This window comes from Aquila chrysaetos, chromosome 11, assembly GCF_900496995.4.
Source record: "Aquila chrysaetos chrysaetos chromosome 11, bAquChr1.4, whole genome shotgun sequence".
Lineage (NCBI taxonomy): Eukaryota > Metazoa > Chordata > Aves > Accipitriformes > Accipitridae > Aquila > Aquila chrysaetos.
Window position 1 is genome coordinate 39,619,725 of NC_044014.1, and position 19,063 is coordinate 39,638,787.

The window sequence follows — 19,063 nt, forward strand, 5'->3', positions numbered from 1 at the left end:
CTTTAGCAAATGTCCCAGATAGCCCAGGGCTGCACAGGGGATCGAGAGGACCACGTGCCCGTAACCGTACCATGGGAGACACCCATCGTGTCTCGCCACCCTGCTCCCGGTAAATCCAGGCCCGTGTGTGAGAAGACACACACAGATCAGGAGTAGGTCTGAAGTAGGAGAGACTGTCCCACAGTCAGCTCAGGGCATAGCGGCTTTGCTGAATATTGCCATTTTTTCTTGATGAACCAGCTCCATTTAGCTGGTTTTCATGGAGTTTCATGCTTGTAACTTTACAACCCCTCTTTCTCCCCTCCTTCTTTCCCTTCTCTTTCTCACTTGTCCTCTTCCTCTGTGGTCTCCACCATGGCCACAGCCAAGCTGACGGTCAACGTCTTGGATGTCAATGACAACACACCCCGCTTCCGCCCCTTTGGGGTCACCTATTTCACCGAGAGGATCCTGGAGGGAGCCACGCGGGGCACCACACTCATCTCCATCTCAGCAGTGGACCCAGACAAAGGTGCCAATGGGCAGATCACCTATGAGCTGCTGAACCTCTCTCCGGAAGGCTACGCCTGCCTCGAAGACCAGTCAGCAGGTCGGTAGCCTGGGGAGGTGGGAGTCTGGGGCAGGTCGGTGGCCTGGGACAGGTTTCTCATTTCAGGGTCTGCCATCCTCTAGGGAAGGTCGTGGCCAACAGGACGGTGGACTATGAGGAGGTGCAGTGGCTGAACTTCACCATCCGAGCTTCCGACAACGGCTCTCCCCGCAGATCTGCCGAGATCCCTGTGTACCTTCAGATAGTGGATATCAATGACAACAATCCTGTTTTCAGCCAACCATCCTACCAGGTGAGCTGGGCTCCCCCGTTCAAGTCCGTGTGGGGCTGGGCAGTGCCTGCCTGGTGAGGACAGGCACAGAGCTGGGGGTTCTCCAGGGACACCTTCTCTTCCCTCTGTCTGTGCTTGAACCATATGAAGAAGATGGTCAACCCACCAATGTACTCTGTGTGAACGTCTTGTTCTGGGTCCGGCTGTGCCCATCCCTGAGTGCCACCCTACGCCCTTGGTTACTGCCTGCTAAAACAGCAAGTGATGAAACAACCGGTCCTGCCTGCTCCCTTTGCTTGCAGAAAGCTGTCTTTGAGGACGTGCCATTGGGTACGGTCATCCTGAGGGTCAAGGCCACGGATGCAGATTCTGGGCGTTTTGCTCTCATCCAGTACAGCCTGGGGGATGGAGAGGGCAAGTTTGGGATAAATCCCAACACGGTAAGGAGCCATCCGAGGCTGGAACAGAGCGGGGAAAGGGAGGGGAGGCTGAGATTGTCCCACCTTGTGCCTTGCTCCCACACCTCACCTTCTGCCCCTTCTCGAGTACCAGCTCTGCCAGACGAGGTCCACCTGAAGGTCTCTGTGTGCTGCAGGGTGACATCTACATCCTGTCAGCCCTGGACCGGGAGAAGAAGGATCACTACACACTGACGGCCGTGGCCAGGGACAACCCTGGGGATGTCTCCAGTAACCGTCGGGAGAACTCCGTGCAGGTAAGGCTCTCCTCGTCCCACCACCCCTCGCGTGGTGGTCACCAGCAAGAAGGTGTTAAACCTCAGGCCTTCCTCCCCAGTGAGCTTGCGGGTGGCTCGCGGAGCAATTAGGCAGAAGGAAGACCAGATGACGCCAGGGGCTGTGGGGTGGACGGTGCAGGGGACTTTGTGCCACGGGGACAGCACGTCAGCAGGAGGGGACGGAGCAGGAGGGGCAGGGAAGGGCGATGCTATTGTCTGCAAGTGCTCCGGCGTGAATGGGTGCCCCAGCGGCGGTGGCCCCCATTGTTGGAGGCAGGAATTCAGCTAGCAGAGCTAAACGAATAGCAGGAAGGGCACCGTGCTCCTGCAGTGGAACCGCAGGTCATGGCAGGGGTATGGCCCCCGGGGGCTGCCCGGCTGTCTCCAGCCTCACGTCACCCAGCCGGCTGTGCCTTGTCAAAGGTGCTGATCACAGTCCTGGACATCAACGACTTCAGGCCCCAGTTCAGCAAAAGCCAGTTCAGCACCAGCGTCTATGAAAACGAGCCGGCAGGGACATCGGTGATCACCATGACCGCCACTGACCTGGACGAAGGGGATAACGGCGTGGTGACCTACAGCATCGAGGGCCCTGGAGCGGGTAGGTGCTGGCAGTGGGGGGGGTCCTCCCCAGGGAGGAGGGTTATGTTGAGGAGCAATTGGAGGAGACATAGGGGCCAAGCCTACATCCTGCCGATGGCTCGGAACAAGGTTGTGCACATGCTCCCAGAAGCAATACCGAAAGCGTGCAGCTACATGCTTTCAATATTGCTCCACAGTTCCCAGTTCCTCATGGTATGGCATGTTATGGTTTTGCCTGCCTTCATCCTGCAGCCCAGCCTTGGCTTATCCTCTTGTCTTCCCCACCCCAGCAGGACTTTGTATATACACAAGTGTGTCTTGGAGCAAACTCGCTACATGCTTTAGAGGAAATCTAAGAAGGGCTGGGAGATTGTGGGTGGATAGTGATAGTGCCTGAAATCCAGTATACCTCTGCACACCGAGGAGTTCTGGGAGCCAGGCAAAAGCCAGCACAAATGTAGAGGGGAATGGCAGAACATTCATTTTCCCGAGACCCATGGGCTCTTCTGACCACTGCCCTGTCCCAGCCTGGGTAGGAGTGAAATGCAGCCAGGGGTGGCCTGGGAGCACTGGGCCCTTGGCACTGCCCGGTGGCGGGGATGCAACAGCGGGCAGGGATGCTCTGAAAACGCTGAGGCCATCCACATCCCTGGCCTCAGGCAGCCGGCTCTGCTCCATCACTTCTTGACAGGAATTTCCCACCAGTGAGGGGTGTGCTTCAGCTGGTATACTGGTTTCTAGTCATAATTTATCCGGTGCAAAGTGTCCTGAGCCAGAGATGTGTTTTTTCTGCCCGCAGAGGCTTTCAAGATCAATAAAGACTCTGGGCTCGTTGTGTCCCGGCGGCGCTTGCAGTCCTACGAGAGGTTCAACCTGACCGTGGTGGCCACGGACAAGGGACGTCCCCCTCTCTGGGGGACCACCATGCTCCACGTCGAGGTCATTGACATCAATGACAACCGCCCCATCTTCGTCCGCCCGCCCAACGGCACCATCCTTCACATCAAGGAGGTAAATCCCTTGAGAGGGAGCAGGGGTCATGGCATGCTGATACCGTGGCCGGGAGCGCTCCTGCCTCCTGGTGGCAAAATCCATTCTCCATCTCCACCAGGGATGAACCAAGACCTTGATTTAACATGTGGCAAGAAGGTTTGGGTCATGGGGCTGGAGAGTCAACAACAGCCCCTCTCCATATGGGCAGGCAGGGATGCTGGGGCAGCCTTGGGAACAGAAACCCCAGCAACACACAAAATAAGGAAACGGCCCGTCGCTGCATGCCAAGCCTGTTTATAAACAAGGGCCGAAATGCTGACATTTAAGACGTTTCTCCTTTCTGGGAAGCCAGACTTGGCTCAGCCAGTCGCCAGCGCGTGCATGGAGCAGCCACCGTGCCGACGGGAGTCATGGCTCCACATTGCCGGTCCCCAGTTGGGTTTTGGGCAGCGGGAGCCTGCTGACCCCAATACAAGGGGGTTTGGAGGGGTAGGGGCTCATGTGTAATGCTGGGGCTGAGGGGCTGCACGTGTGCAAGCAGGAGATCCCCCTGCGGTCCAACGTCTATGAGGTCTACGCCACGGACAAAGACGAGGGCCTCAACGGAGCGGTGCTCTACAGCCTGCTGAAAACCGGGGCAGGGAACAAAGACTGGGAATATTTCAGCATCGACTCTGTCAGCGGGCTGATCCAGACGGCCATGCGGCTGGACCGGGAGAAGCAGGCGGTGTACAACGTGAGTCAAGCGGCAGTGCACCCGTGGGGTGGCCGGGATGGTCCTTGAGGCTGCGGGTCCGGTGCAGGGTCGGCGGGGTGCAAGCGATGTGGTGGGCACGGGGTCAGCTGCCGCAGTCGTGAAGATGTCACACCTTAGCAGGAGCTGGGTGGTTATCAAGTGCCATCGGGGAGTTGCATCCTGGTGGGCCAGCTCCCAATTCCCTGTTAAATCCCCCCAAAATCCTCCGCCACCCAGCTGTGCTCTCTGTCCCTGCCTCAGCAATGTCTCCTGGCCCGCATGGCTTTGCCCAGCACAGCCCTTTTGTCTCTCTCCCCAGCTGATCATCGTGGCCTGCGACCAGGGCCAGCCAGCCTACGAGACCATGCAACCCCTCCAGGTTGCGCTTGATGACATCGACGACAATGAGCCCATTTTCCTCAGGCCACCCGTAAGGCGCCAGGATGGAGGGGGTGGGATGCAGGGATGGGGATGCCGGCGAGCACACGTGATGAAGCGTGCACCCCTGGGCATTACCATGGTGGGGAGCACGATGGGATTTGTCCGCTTTTATTTAAAGCCAGCTCAATGCTCCTAACCCTCCCTTTCTCCCGGGGTCTCTGCCAGAGGGACAGTCCCCAGTACCAGGCGCTCTCCATCCCCGAGCACTCGCGGCCAGGCACTGTGGTGGGGAACATCACTGGTGCAGTGGATGCAGATGAGGGCTCCAACGCCATCGTCTACTACTTCATAGCAGGTGGGTGCCGAGCAGGGAGGGGATGGGATGGGCAGCTCTGCGTCCCCCCGCACGCTCCTCGCCGACAGTTTCCGTGGCCCTATCATCTCCTCGCTGCCTTTCTGCCCTGGTCAGCGGGTGAGGTGGCGTTTCAGAACCGCCGAGCCTGAAGGGGACTAACTGGGCACCCCTTTCTGCACCCAGCTGGGAACCAAGAGAGCAACTTCCAGCTGAGCCGAGAGGGGAAGCTGCAGGTCTTGCGAGACCTGGACCGGGAGAAGGAGCCATACTACTCCATCATTGTCAAAGCGTCCAGCCAGAGGAACTGGTCCCCTCCTCAGGGCCAGCAGGTTGGCAGAGCCCATCCCTGGGACCTCAGTGGGGATCTGACCCTTCAGGAGGTGCGGATATTCCTGGATGACATCAATGACCAGTCCCCCCAGTTCACCAAGTCGGAGTACACGGCGGGTAAGGGGTGCCAGGGGCTGGGGGGGCACCAGGAGCCAGAGATGCTCTGGAGAAAATCCAGCCTGATGAAGGGGCAGTGAGAGCCAGCCTGGCCCCAGGTCCCTGTCCCGTCTCTCTCTCAAAGGGGTTGCCACCGACGCCAAGGTGGGATCGGAGCTGATCAGAGTGGTCGCAGTGGACGCTGATGTGGGCAATAACAGCCTGGTCCTGTACAACATCTTGGGCATCCGCTACATCAAGCAGCACTCCAATGACTCCGAGGAGGTGGCCAACATCTTCAGCATTGGTGTGTACCCTGCATGCCACAGGACCACAGGGCCATGGCCAGAGATGTTCCTATGGCCAAAGACGTCCCCATGGCTGGGGTCACTAATCCTGGGCTTGTGACCGTCCTTGCCCCAGGAACCCTTGATGGAGTCCTGCGAACCTTTGACCTCTTTACGGCCTACAACCCTGGCTACTTTGTGGTGGACATCATGGCCTCTGACCTGGTGGGCCACAACGACACAGCCATTGTGGGGATTTACATCCTGCGGGATGACCAGCGGGTCAAAATCATCATCAATGAGATCCCTGACAAAGTCAGGCAGTTTGAGGAGGAGTTCATCAGCCTGCTCTCCAACATCACGGGCGCCATCGTCAACACGGATGACGTGCAGGTAACTACCCACCTTTGAGGTCGCTTCAAGGGGTAGGTAACCTTCCACATGGTACTTGGGAGGTGTCCTTTGAGGGTTCCCTGTCTGTATAAACCATAGACACCCCTGAGCTCTGAAGGTGATGGATACATCCCAGGCTGGGGTGTATCAAAGGGGTCCAGACCAACGCCATGCCAGGCTTGAGGGTCTCTTGCCACATAAGCTTCCCTCGGGGCATGCTCAGGAGATGCCCTGGGAAGAGACACCTCTCCTGCATTGCAGACCTTGCTGTCTCTCCCCAGTTCCATGTTGACAAGAAAGGCCGGGTGAACTTCGCACAGACAGAGCTGCTGATCCATGTGGTGAACAGAGAGACCAACCGCATCCTGGACGTGGAGCGGTACGTCACCTGGTCCATGACCCAGCCCATCGCCTGGCCCCTAGAGTCCTCAGGGAGCCTCATTAACATCAAGATGCCCAAGCAACCCTTCTCTTCCCAGGGTGATTCAGATGATAGACGAGAACAAGGAGCAGCTGAGGAACCTCTTCAGGAACTACAACGTGCTCGATGTGCAGCCCGCCATCACCGCCCGCGCCCCGGACGACCTCTCGGCTCTGCAGGTAACGGCCCAGCTGGGGCTGGTGGTGGCTGCTGCTTGTACGTGGGGCAATGTTCCTTCCCATCTTCCATGGCCCTCCACGGCCTGGAGAGATGTTTCACCCAAATAATTTTGGGCAGGTGACCCCCCCGCCAGGTGCTGGCTCCATGCCAGACGTTGCCACTACCCCTTTGTCTCTCCTAGATGGCAATCATCGTGCTGGCCGTCCTGCTCTTCCTGGCTGCCATGCTCTTCATCCTCATGAACTGGTACTACCGGACAGTGTGAGTAACGCTCGGGCTCTGCCCCGCTGGCCGCAATCCGGACCCTGGGCCGGGGGGACCCATGCGGCTGCTCCTGGCGCTGGCAGTGCCAGCAAGCAAAGGAGGGCATCAGCTTCCCAACACCTTCTGCGGCGGGGCTCAGCCTAGGTTCAAAAATTACACCTCTTCCCCCAAAATATACAGTTTTAATACTGATAGCACCTCTCCCCACCAAACTCGCCGTCCTTATAGATAGAGGGGCTCTTTGCAGGGTTATTGCAAATCTGTGTTCCCCTCTCTTTTCGAGCATCGTCTTTATTTTCTTCCCTGATTTGCTGTGTTTCTTTTGCAGGCACAAAAGGAAATTGAAAGCCATAGTGGCTGGCTCCACCGGTGAGCAGTGTTTGGGGTTTTCCAGCTGCATGAGACAGCGGGGTGCATGAAGAGCACGGCGGGGGTACACAGGGGATGTCAGCAGGGTGTAAATCAGAAGCGATCCTGCCCAGCAAGGCACGATGGTGGGAGGCTTTTCTCAGCATCCAGGGTCCGCATTATCAGCTGCATCCCAGCGTGTTTGTCATGCCACCGGTGCCTTTCTGGTCACCGAGTTTCCATCCCCGATAAAGAAGTGCCACCCCATGGTTTGCCGCTCAGCCTGCCGACTTGCTGCCCTGTAACCCCCACCCCTGCCTTTTGCAGGGAACAGAGGCTTCATGGACATCATGGACATGCCAAACACCAACAAGTACTCATTTGATGGGTGAGTTCTTCCCATCCTTTCCCTCCCCGGTTTGCCACCCTGCGGGATCGCATGCTGCTCCCGAGAGGGGGATGCCTGAATTTTGCAGCCCGGGATGCGCGGGAGGTGGAGACACGATTCCTCTCTGCTCTGCGGAGGGATGGGGCCAGGCATGCCGTGTAGGGCATGACTCTGGCCCTGGGACGCGTGCTTGCCTTGAGAGCTTTCAAAGCCAAAAGACCTTGTGCCTTCTCCTGTGACTCCATCTCTGCCAATACTGGCCAGGCTCAGGGTAAGCGGAGCTGACGGGCGGGTGACGACACGCATCTGGATCCAGAGCAACCGAATTCATGCCTGCACAGGGCAGGAGGAGGCAGCGCAACCTCAGCATCCAGGCTGTGAATGGGGTTAGGGATGCTGCCGCTCTTTGCTTATGCTGAGGGCTGCTCCTCTCCCCTGGGCAGGGCCAACCCGGTGTGGCTGGACCCCTTCTGCAGGAACATGGAGCTGGCAGCGCAGGCGGAACACGAGGACGACCTGCCAGAGAACCTGAGCGAGATCACTGACCTCTGGAACAGCCCTGCCCGCACCCACGTGAGACACGGCCCCCACCGGGACACCTCCTACCCGCACCCGACACCCACACCGCCTCCTCAGCCGCTCTCTCTTCCCGCAGGGGACCTTCGGGAGAGAGCCCTCGGCGGCCAAGCCCGAGGACGACCGCTACCTGCGGGCAGCCATCCAGGAGTACGACAACATTGCCAAGCTGGGGCAGATCATGCGGGAGGGACCCATCAAGGTGAGTGATGAGCGCGGGCATCCTCCACCGAGGGGTCTTCTCCTACCGCTCCTGCTTCCAGGTTCATGGCTGCGGCGCCAGAGGGTGACGTTCCTCCAAAAAAAATGCTGGGATGAGGCCAACCTCCCTCTGACCAAACCATCTCCCTTGCGTAACCCATCGTTTCTCCCCCTCCACCCAGGGCTCTCTCTTGAAGGTTGTCCTGGATGATTACATGCGCTTGAAAAAACTCTTTGCCCAGCGGATGGTGCATAAGGCCACCGCCAGTCAGGGGGACCGCTCCTCGGTCTCGGAGGTAGACGGGATGTGCATGGGCATGGGGAGATGCTTGCCGTGCCCTCTGGGATGCAGTGTGTCTTCCTGGCCCCGCAGGCTGCGGTCACTCCCCGTGGCCACGGTCCCCATCACCCAGTGGTCCCCCCACTCCCTGCTTGGCCAAAATGAGCCAGGCGCTGGTTTTCCACCGAGCCTGCCGGTTCCCTGCAGTGCCCCAGCTCTCACGACCCTCTGTGATTCCTCTGAGCATCAGCAGCACCCCCTCCCTCGGTGTCTCCCACCCTGGGGGAGGACCCCCCCTCTTTGCAGGGTGGGCTCTGTCCATCACCTCCCCATCTCTGCCGAGGCTGGCCAAGAAGTTGCAGGTCCCTGCACACATGCGGGGACATCTTTCCTCCTCTCTGCTCCCCTGAGCTTATCAACCCGGCAGGTTTTTGAGGCAAAAAGGCTGGGACAGATGGTTTTGGTGCAGGAGGGCTGATGTGGGGAAAAAAACAGTTTCTCCCGCAGCCTTCCCCCTCTTCCTGGGGAGCAAAACATGGGGCAAACAGAGTAGAGGAGAGCAGTGGAACAGGAGACACCTTTCAGCCCTTCTGCCCCCCAACCCTCCAGCCCATTCAGCCTTCCCTTGACGCTTTCCCTTGTCTGCTTCTTGCCCCACCACCCTCATACAACCCCAAATCCCATCCTGGGTCCAAAACCACCCCCTTGGCAGCTGCGGGGGCTGCTGCAGGACATACCACCCGGGTGGCAGCCAATGCCCGAGCCAGGGCACCCACCCGACAAGCAAGTGATCTGGCTGGAGATCGTCGTTGCGCTGGTGTTCCTCATCACCACGCTCTGAGGTTGCTTCGGAAGAGGAGGGTCCCGTCCCTCCTGCTGGGCTCTGGCATTGCAGGAGGTTCGGAGGCAGGGAAGCCAGGATCTGGTCTGGCCGCAGTGGTGATTCCCCCTGCTCTGTGGACCTTTTGCAGCTGATCCAGAAGGAGCTGGAGGAGGAGGAGGAGGAGCGCAGCCCCAGCCAGGGCAGCCTCCGCTTCCGACACAAGCAACCGGTGGAGCTGAAAGGTCCCGACGGCATCCACGTGGTGCACGGCAGCACAGGCACGCTGCTCGCCTCTGACCTCAACAGCCTGCCCGAGGATGACCAGAAAGTGCTGGGTCGCTCGCTGGAGACTCTGACCGCCGACTGCGGGGGCTACAGCGACCACAACGCCCGCACCGAGTCGGCCAAGTCCACCCCCCTGCACAAGATGCGGGAGGTGATCATGGAGAGCCCGCTGGAGATCACTGAGTTATGACGAGCGGTGGTGGTGGTGGTGGTGGTGCTCCTCTAGGCAAGCCGGGGCCGGCGGGGATGAAGCACGGACCAGGGGGGCCGTGGCGGGGGCCGGGGGCACCCCGAGACCAGCACTCGGCCCCCCCTTCCCCTGCAGAAGGAGTCCAGGCCAACTGGTGCGGTTTGCTCTGGCAGCCTTGGAGAGCTTGGCCCCGGGAAAGGGCTCTCAGGACCGGTATGCTTTTACTCACCTGTCATTTATCCATGAAAGCATTAAATTGTTTTTATTTTTCTTATAATTTTTTTTTTTTTTAAAAAAAGAAAAAAAAAAAGAAAAGATAAACAAATCCAATGAGTCCAGGCTGGACAGGGGTGAAGGTGCGGGTGATGTGCCGCTGCAGCATCCCCAGGCAGAGGCTGGGGACAAGCAGCTGTCACACCTCAACCACGGGCACGGGGAGGGCCGGGGCAGCGCAGGGAGAGGCCAAGTTCATTTGGCATTACCGTCACCTTTCCGGCAAGGAAAGACCCCCTCAAAAAAAAAAAAAAAAAAAAAACCAAAACCGAAGACATTTCTCCATTTTGCTGGCTTTACCAAAACATGTTGCGATGTCGAAAAAGAGAGAGACTGACAATAACTGGGGCTTCTGGATGTGGAGTGCTCGTGCGTGTCTTTTCTTGCCCTTTTCTTTCCCCTTCTCTCTTGCTTTCGGGTTTGTTCGTTCGGGGGTTTGTTTCCAATCGTAACCTTTGTGGAGAGTTTCGGGCACGGTCTGTTACGGGACTCAGAAATATACTGTCTATGGCTTTGGGTAATCTGTCTGTCGTCCTTCCTCCCCTGCCACGCCGCACCAGATTCATCATACCCAAACCACCTTTTGAAGAGAAAAAACCCCCTTTTTCCCTTAATTCACCCCTCAATCCATCATCTTCGCAAGATACCACCCCGGGTGTTGCTGCAGCTCAGATTTTGGGGGAAGCATCAAACCTCCCCCAGGTTTGCCCCCCCTTGCTGCACCGCCAGCCCCCAGGAGAAGGAGAAAGGAGACAACCAGCCGGGTTCACGGGAGGAGTTTATTTGCAGTGAGATGCTCCCGTGCACACTCAGGACTGTGGGCATCCCCCCTCCTGCAGCAGGGGGGGGAACGAGCCAGCACCCCGCTGCCCCTCACAGCCATGGCTGGGCTGGCACAGGACCCCCCCCCCCCCTCGGTGGGCATGTGTGCATGAAAGGAAATCTTTGCCCCCAAACTCACTGATTTTTTGGTTCAGGGGGATAGTTAAAATATATCTGTCTCCAGCAATCAGCCGGACACAAAACCAGTGTACTGCAAATGTCATGCAAAGCCGGGCATTGCAGGTAAATTTAATCCACTTTGTTTCTTTAACTGGTGACCAGGGGGAAAAAAAAAAATAATAAAAAGCCACCCCAATTTGAAGAGGGACCAGCAAAGGGCAGTGCTTGCCAAAACCCAAGAGACCTGCGGTGTGAGACTGCCAGCAGCCAGGACTGGGAGGGGTCCGGCGTTTGGGCAGCAGAAACCGTCCCAGCCCATGGGGACAGATCAAAGTTGCAGGATCTGGGCTTTATGAGTGGTTCAGGGTGGGATGGGGATGGGGATGGGGATGGGGATGGGGATGGGGATGGGGATGGGGATAGGGATGGGGATGGGGATGGGGATGGGGATGGGGATGGGGATGAGGAGAGATGGTGGGATTTTGCAGGCAGCCTCAGAGACAGTGAGGCTGAATCCTCAGTCCTGAAAATACTAACGAGTCCCTTAACCTGATTTGGAAATCCAAGCCCCAGGGGTGGAAAAGGAAGTGGCAGAGGTGGCTGGGGCACCCCACAGCCTCCGCCGGGGTGGTGAGGCCGGTGGGCTCCTGCCATCGCCGTCCACGGGCACAGGCGCATCCCAAGGGAGGGGGTCTGGGATCCTGAACCAAAACAGCAGGGCAAGCCCGACCGGCCAGGGAGGTGGCTCCTAGTTCCATAGGTGACGCCGGCAGTGCTCGACAGCCTGCGGGAGAGATGGGGAGGGATGGCGGGGGGAGACAGGGACCCCCCAGCACCCTGCCGACCCAGGGGAGGGGACACGGCCAACACTTACGTGGCACTCGACCGCCGTGGCCATGTTCTTGCACCAGTAGTGCGGGCCCCAGGCGCAGGGGTCCGAGCCCAGGAGATCCTCCTCAGGTGAGTCACAGGCTCTTATTTTCTGCATTGTGAAGGAAAAGGATGAGGGGGGGGGAAAAAAACCCCCGTGAGCACTGCTAGGCTTGGACTAAAGATGCCCATGTGCGTCCCGGCTGCCCCAGGGAGTGGGGTGCAGCACCCATGGTACGGGGACACTTACAGTGCAGACGAAGTTGGGGTCCATCATCTGCACGAGAAGCCGCACGGCCGCTGGTTCGTACTGTACCACGAGCGCTTCGCACTGGGAAGGAGAGAGGGGGTGAGCCCGGTGTCGGGGAGGGGGGGGGGGTCCCCGCTGGGATGGGCACTACACCCCCACACCCCCCCGCCACAGCTCACCTTGCCGGTGAACGGCGTGGGCAGAAGCTCGCAGCCCTTCTCCAGCACGTCACCCAGCTCCGCCAGCGTCTCGTTCTTCAGCAGCTCGTTATCAAAGTAGGTGATGACAATCTGGCAGACGTTGCAGAAGGCACCCGCGCCCACCGCCAGCTGCTCCAGCGCAGCAGTCCCTGTTGGATATTGAAGAAGGGGGGAGGCATTAGCACACACACCCCCCCCCCAGCACCTTTCTCCTTGGGGACCCGGTGTCTGGGTGCCACCCAGGTCCCCCCAGCTCACCTCGGTGGGCGTCCCCGGTGCGGGGGCAGCAGCGCAGCATGGTGCAGACGGCCGCCGGGTCGGTGGCCTCCAGCAGCATGATGACCACGGCTTTGCCGTAGGAGTCGACAAAGTCCTTGCACTGCCCGATGACGCCGTGGGGCAGCATGTAGCACACCTTCTCGATGTCATTCACCAGTTGCTCCTGCCGGGAGAAGGCAGGCAGAGGGAAACCACCCCCCCCACTTTGCTGCTCCCTCTTTGCTCCCCCCCCCCCCGTTTCCCAGCCCCGTCATCCCCGGACCGCAGCGGCGAGGCTCACCTCCGTCACGTTGTTCTCCAGGAGGCTCTCGGCCGTCTTCACGGCAAACTGGCACAACTCACACAGCGGCGTGGTCCCCTCCCCGTCCTGTCGGGACAAGGCAGTGGGATGCACGCCGAGCCCCCCCCAGAGCCACCTCCATCCCACCCAGCCATCAATCCCCCACAAAAGACATTCCCCACCTTGGAAAAATGGAGATGTTTGAGGGAAAAAAAAAAAAAAAAAAAAAAAAGCAAAATTAAGCTCCCCGTTCCTGGAGTTAGTTTGGATTTTAAGGTGCATGGAGGAGTCGGGGGGGGGGGGTCCCTGCTTACCCCCAGCGTGCTCAGGACCTGCGTCACCTTCTCCGTGAGCAGCGTGTGGAGAGGCAGCGCCGAGGCAGAGGAGCAGAGTCCCAGCTGGCCACACAGCTCCATCGGGTCCTGGGGGGAGAGAGAGAGAGATCCCAAATCAGGTGGGCATCACTACCCAGGAGGGTGAGCCTGCGCCCCCCACTTCCCCATGAAGGATGATCTCAGCCCATCAGGGCATGGATCTCATTTATCTCAGCCTGCTGCCGGTGGAGGGGCCAGAAAATGGCAAGAAAAAATGAAAATACAGAAAGAATTACAGCGGTTGCAAGCCAGAGAGAGGGAAAAATATTTAAAAGTTTGTAGGAATATAAAGCAGTGGGTTTAAATAAAAAAAAAAAATGAGAGCAGGGACCCGCATTTGCTGATGAGGTTCCTTTGGCTGTGCTGCTCGTGTCCCCCCCCCCCCACTCACCAGCACCCACCCACCCCTGGCAGCCCCTCACCCACTTACCATGTACTGGAGCAGCCGGGCAGCCGTGTCCGCATATTCGGCCAGGTAGCCCTTGCACTGTGCGGGGAAGACACGGCGTCAGTGCCCGAGGGCAGACACCCCACCACCCTGCCTGCACACCCCCCCAGCCCCCTGGGTGCTGCTCGAAAGCAGATGGCTGCAAAAGATGCGCCCGTGCCGCGGTGACATACAGGAGGAGGAGGAGGGAGCCCACGGGGTGCTGGTACCCTTTACCTCTTGTGCCAGGTCGGGTGCCAGGTCCTCGCACGCCCGCTCGGCGTGGGCCATCAGCGTCTGGGCGAAGGTGGTGTCGGTCCCCAGCTCCAGCTGCACGGCTGCCACCAGCTGCAGGCAGTGCTCGCACACCTCTTCTGTCTCCTGCGGGACAACATGGGCAGGGACGCATCGGTACCCCCCCCCCCCAAAATATAACCGAGCACCCCCAATGCCCGCATTTGCAGAGCTGGGATTTAAATGCCAGTCGCAATCTGGGACAGCTTTTTGCTCCCCTCCCTGCATATTGCAATATCCCAGCCCCAAACTGGTGACACCCCTAAGAGATGCCATTTCAGCTGTGCGGTAATTTTAATTTTTTTTTTTTTTAAATTATTGTTAAATAGGTGATGCTTAGATGATTCTCGCCCTTGAGCAGCATCAATGGCATTCTCGCCTGTGCCACGGTACCTGGGCCTCGCCACGAGGCAGGTCCTGGGGATGGAGCAGTAGGGGCACATTGGCGATGAAGGGGGCGACCAGGTCAACGAAGTCCTGAGCGGGGCCCGCGGGGGCCGGCGGCGGCTCCTGAAACTTCAGGGCCCCCGTGGGGCTTTCCCGGGGCTGGCACAGCTTGATGGTCCCGCACACCACCTTTGGGTCCGACTGGGGGAGCAGAAGGGTGGGGGCTTGGGGGGGGGGGGGCCGCGTCTGCCCCATCACCCTGCTCCCCCCCGTCCCTGGGTCATTTCCATCCCCATCCCCATCTCCATCTCACAAAGGTTTTGTCCCAGGCTCCAAGAGCATCCCTTGCCCTCCAAGCCCCCAAGACATCCAAAACCGTGGGGAAACACAAATCCAAGGAGGGATCCCCCCAGCCAGTTACCAGCACTTGCTTGCCCAGTTGGATGAGGATGAGGATGCCGGTGTCTACCATCTTCTTGCACTTGACAGACCAGTCCTGGAAGGGCAGGTACTGGCATTTCTTATCCAAGAAGAGACGCAGCTTTTCCTAGGTGATAAGGGAAGAATTGAGGGCTGGGCTGACCCCACGGTGGAGCGGGGGACGTGCCAACCCTGCCCCATCGCCGCCCCCCCCCCAGCCCTAACCCACCTCAGTGCGGTTGTCCTGCAGGATCTTGCCCACCACGGAGACCACCACCTGGCACAGGTGACACGGGATGCCCTTCTGCTGAGAAAGGGGACGCGTTGGGATGCTGCCGCAGCACCTGGACACCCCCCCACACACACACACTTGCTCCCCAAATCCTAACCCTTCATCCCCAAAACAGCCCCTTGGTGGGCACTTGGGAATATCCCGGGGTACCCGCTCTTTGTCGCTCACCCTGCAGACACATTGCTGCCCAAGAACATCAGCAGATGCTCCTCTGGAGCGGGCAGGCTGGGATTCTCCCCCCAGCCCCATCTTTTGGGGCAGGATGGGCACATCCCTCCCTCCTCCTGCATCCCCCCCCCTCCCAGTGTGGTTACCCCCAGGGCCTGGTCCCAGACGGTGATCCGGCAGAGCTGCAGTGCCCCACACTTGGCCGCCGTCACCGCGTCCCGGCACCAGTCCTCCGGTCGCTCGCCACATTCGTGGAGGGGGCTGGCCCCGGCTGCAGGTGGGGTAGGAGACCGTCACCCCCTGGGGCACCCCGAGACCATCTCCTGCCCTGCACCGACCTCCCCACCAGTGCCCCAACCCCAGCCCTGCCCCACGAGCCGAGGGCGATGGTCCTCACCCTCCCGCTGTGATTCACCCTCAGCTTTTGCAACGCTGGTTGGGTTTTATAAATGAATTTTTTTAAGGCCAGCTTTGCCGGGCCACCGCGTGCTGCCGGCTTTTCCAACGGGATATCGCAGCAGCTTTGGACCAGCATCAAAAGCAAAGCGAATTTGGGGATCATCCTCAGCCTCGCGGCACCCTTCGACACACTGGGGAGGCAACCGGTTATAAAAACAGCAATAAATCTTGCAAAACGAGCAGAGCGGGGGTGCCAGCGCTCAGCGCCGTGCAGCAGCTGGTTAGCCACACCGCGGCTCCCGGCAATGATTGAGCAACCCCTGTTTTGGGTGGTTTTCTTTTCATTTCCTCCCAACGACAGCATTTTCTCCTGGCTGCAAATCCCCGGCGTGGCAGCGGCAGCATCCGCCACCCAGGCAGCGCGGTGGCATGGCGCAACGCCGGCGGTTTAATTGCCACCTTGGCGTCTCAAGATTCATTCGCGATGGGGCAAGTGTTTATTCCCACCGGGGGCTGTGCCCACTCAGGATGCGGCCGGAGAAGAGGCGAGGAGCCGGTAGAACCCAAGCCCTTTGGCTGCCCTGCTTTGGCCAGGAGCTGCTCCAGAAAGTTGGGGAGCAGCACATGAACAGACGGACGGACATACCCTGCTTCGTACCCTCTTCCAGCTGGCATTTCTAAGCAAAACACAATCCCACCAGAGCCTTTGCAGCCAACTCTTACCACCCGGCCCCAGCCGTATGATTTTGCACAGCAGGAATAAAGCCAAAGGCAGAAACTGCTCCCTCCACCCACCCTGCCCTTACCAGGTTTCTCCCCAAAAGCCGCTTTTCCTGCATGCCGGATTCTAGCGACGCCTTCGCCTTATCCACAGGACGTGTTGGGGCAGCAGCTTGAGATGCCGGGGCCCACCCCAGCAAGTCCCCAAGAGTGGGGGCCGTGGGATAGGGGCTCCCGAGCCCCCCACCAGCCCCACCTGCTCCCAAAAGCGCTGGCGCAGCTCGGCAGGTGCCGGGTGGTGTTTCAGCCCCGATTACCCCATCGGGCTGATGGCAACACCAGGGCAGGAGCGAGCCCCGGGGCAGGGCGAGTCCCCCCCTCGGTTTCCCATGCATGGCTTCCCACACACCTCTCCAGCAGCGCGATGCCGCGGTCGCCGCATCAGGTAAGAGATATATATTTAGGTTTGTGTTTTTTTGTTTTTTTTTTTTTTTTAACCCTGGCGCTGGCATCAGGGCGAACAGGAATGGCAAGTCAGCAGAAGCGTTAAGGGGCAGCACCAAAAAAAAAAAAGGAGGAGTGGGGAGACAACAACCCCACAGGTTGTTTCTGAGCAGGTCCCGCCTGACCCACAGACACAGGCATCTCTCGCAGCCCCATGCTGGAGACCAGAGCAGCGGCATAAGGATGCTGCCAGCAGTGGCATGGGGGGGGGGGATAAGCCTGGTCTAAAAGACACCGGTGGTTTGGACTTGCACCTTTCTGGCTCACGGTGGCTCCCAGCTCAGCGCTTACTCAAGCTGAAACTCAGGCAACAAGCGCTGGGCCAGAAAAATAATAAATACTAATCATAACACCCAACTGCTGAAAGCAGGGGAGCTTCCCCAGCTGCAAAGCATCGCCATGGGGCAAGCAGTTGGGGCAACCGGTGCCCCATGAGCTCTCCTCCACATTTCAAAGCCGTGCCAGAGCTGCCTCATGCTGACAGACACCCAGGCGTTGTCGGACGATGCCGTTTTCGGCAAAGCCCCGGCACGGGGCACGGCAGGGATGCTCCCACGCTGCCACGGTGGCCCCAGGCCAGCCCTATCCCTGGCTGCCAGGCCCCCAGGGTGGGCTGGTCTTTGCTCCGGCGGGGGGAATCCAGCACGGAGCTCGGGATCTGACAGGGCCGTGCCAGCATTACACGGAACCCCAGAGCGCACCGGCCGAGCCGGCAGAGCCTGGCAAGCAAGTTGTGACGTAAAACCCGGGGGTGGCGGCGTGGGCCCCAGCGACCCAGTTCTTGGCCCGGCGCACACCTCTGTCACGGCAAAAGCCATAAATACACTCTTCCCAGCATCAAAAATCCCTCTCCAAGGCTCGCAGCGGTCCCCGGTCCCGCAGCCCCGCCGTGCCACGCAGCCGAGCCACCGCTACAAGAGCCGTCCCATGGCTTCCAGGGCAGGCATCGCCCGAAGGACGGACGTGCTGCGCGTAGGTGAACTTTCCTGCTCTGCCTGTTGCCGGCTGGAGCACCTTGGCATATCCCCCACCACTGCCAGGCCACGCGTGTGCAGTCACGACTCCTTCACCGCAAAGCTGGCGCCTGGGCAGGTCACGTCAGAGGAGCCCAATGGGTCAAGCCTGGGGTAATTAGGGAGCAAAAGGGGATCTTCCCTCTAAAAGGTGGGATCTTCCCTCTAAAAGGTGGGGGGGGGGGGTTGCCTACAACAGCAGAGCTTCATGGCTTCCCCAGGGACATCTCCCTGCAATAAGTCATTTCCCCTCAAGCAAGGACCAGGGCTCTGAAACAGGCTTTTCCCAACTTGTTTCCTGAGGATGGGCAGGGGATGAGCTGGGTATCACTTTCTCACTCTTATCAGGGGGATATCTAAAGGACAGCAGCGTTAAGCTCACCTGCAGGAGGATTTGCTCACCGATACCCAAAGCCCCAGTGGTGAGAGGGCTCCAAGGGTGCGTAGGGCGGCAGCATTGCACCCCATCGCCCTACCTGGAGCTCGGCAAGCCACAGCAGAGGAGGCTTCCTGCCTCCCACACCTTGTACAAGGTCCCTAAGGAAAGGGGCAGCTTCAGGTGGCACCGCGGTCACTCCGTCATGCAAGGACAACACCACGGTTTCCCCCAGATCACAGCTACGCAGCCAGGTCCCAAAGCCAAGGGCAGACGACAATGCAGCCCTCTCCCCCATCACTGCCGAGACGCCCCATCAGCCGGCCTCCCTCCTTCCATACCCCGGCAAAACAAGCTCTATCTGAATCCCCGGTGTCTGGAGAAGGGAGGGAGCAAACCACTTTTTTGCCCCAAGATCATCTTTAAGGGCAGAACTTGCAACGCTCGCATCCAGGTGGGCAAGAGGTAAAGCAGCCGGTGGTGCTGCCTGCCCCAGCTCTCCTCTGGCCCACCTCAAACGGGACAAGGAAGCACGCTCTGGAGCTTAAACGCGATGGTTGGGAATAGTTTTGGGGTTCAGAGGGGTTTTCTAGGCTCTCCTCAAGTCCTAGCCCCAGGCCTGGCCTTACCTTGGTAGGAGCCCAGGCACACAGAAAGGATCAGCACCCAGCCACTCCATTTGCTCTCCATGCCGTTCCTAAGATAGTCCTCAGTGGCTGGTTCCTCTCCTGTGCTGCTCCCAGACTGAGGAATCTTGGATGGGTTGGGAGTAGTGAGAACCCACACCTACGCAGGGCAATTACCACACCCCTCTCCTTACGCCTTGATTATAAAATCATCACCAGCCTGCAAGTGGAGGGAGGGACCAAAGCCAGGCAGGTATTCCCAGGAAGTCAAAACCAGCCCAGAACCTGCTGCCCGACGCTAAC

General features: G+C 59.2%; 2 protein-coding genes across 3 annotated transcripts in view; one reads left to right on the plus strand and one right to left on the minus strand.

Moving 5' to 3' along the window:
- The window catches only part of CDH23 (cadherin related 23), a 214,096-nt gene extending 203,636 nt beyond the window's left edge, over positions 1 to 10,460 (plus strand). The window contains 21 exon segments of the mRNA XM_030030571.1: positions 365 to 589; positions 673 to 842; positions 1,124 to 1,261; positions 1,417 to 1,536; positions 1,981 to 2,158; positions 2,939 to 3,150; positions 3,674 to 3,868; positions 4,188 to 4,298; positions 4,475 to 4,604; positions 4,788 to 5,051; positions 5,176 to 5,337; positions 5,454 to 5,710; positions 5,992 to 6,089; positions 6,190 to 6,310; positions 6,493 to 6,572; positions 6,904 to 6,944; positions 7,251 to 7,311; positions 7,755 to 7,884; positions 7,967 to 8,089; positions 8,271 to 8,384; positions 9,340 to 10,460. Coding sequence (XP_029886431.1) covers positions 365 to 589; positions 673 to 842; positions 1,124 to 1,261; positions 1,417 to 1,536; positions 1,981 to 2,158; positions 2,939 to 3,150; positions 3,674 to 3,868; positions 4,188 to 4,298; positions 4,475 to 4,604; positions 4,788 to 5,051; positions 5,176 to 5,337; positions 5,454 to 5,710; positions 5,992 to 6,089; positions 6,190 to 6,310; positions 6,493 to 6,572; positions 6,904 to 6,944; positions 7,251 to 7,311; positions 7,755 to 7,884; positions 7,967 to 8,089; positions 8,271 to 8,384; positions 9,340 to 9,666 — 3,257 coding nt within the window. The 3' untranslated portion in view covers positions 9,667 to 10,460.
- On the minus strand, positions 9,909 to 18,874 carry LOC115348210 (prosaposin-like). 2 transcript variants are annotated; one of them, XM_030030572.2, is made up of 14 exons: positions 18,764 to 18,874; positions 15,269 to 15,393; positions 14,892 to 14,966; positions 14,664 to 14,789; positions 14,249 to 14,443; positions 13,799 to 13,942; positions 13,565 to 13,621; positions 13,075 to 13,182; positions 12,761 to 12,847; positions 12,460 to 12,643; positions 12,181 to 12,350; positions 12,002 to 12,082; positions 11,756 to 11,863; positions 9,909 to 11,665 (listed from the first exon to the last, which is right to left on the minus strand). In XM_030030572.2, exons 1-14 carry the CDS (start codon positions 18,822 to 18,824, stop codon positions 11,630 to 11,632), a joined length of 1,557 nt encoding a protein of 518 aa, XP_029886432.1. In that variant the 5' UTR covers positions 18,825 to 18,874; the 3' UTR covers positions 9,909 to 11,629. The 2 variants fall into 2 exon arrangements, with proteins under 2 accessions (XP_029886432.1, XP_040983261.1); XM_041127327.1 differs by lacking the exon at positions 18,764 to 18,874 and adding an exon at positions 15,606 to 15,720.
- Between the last annotated feature and the right edge of the window lie 189 nt (positions 18,875 to 19,063).

Coding starts and splice junctions, on each gene's coding strand:
- LOC115348210 (XM_041127327.1), bottom strand. CDS start 15,684: ATGATCCCCAAATTCGCTTTGCTTTTGATGCTGGTCCAAAGCTGCTGC. Junction 14,444..14,663: donor AACTGGGCAAGCAAGTGCTG/GTAACTGGCTGG, acceptor CTGCTCCCCCAG/TCGGACCCAAAGGTGGTGTG. Junction 12,351..12,459: donor CACCGGGGACGCCCACCGAG/GTGAGCTGGGGG, acceptor AATATCCAACAG/GGACTGCTGCGCTGGAGCAG.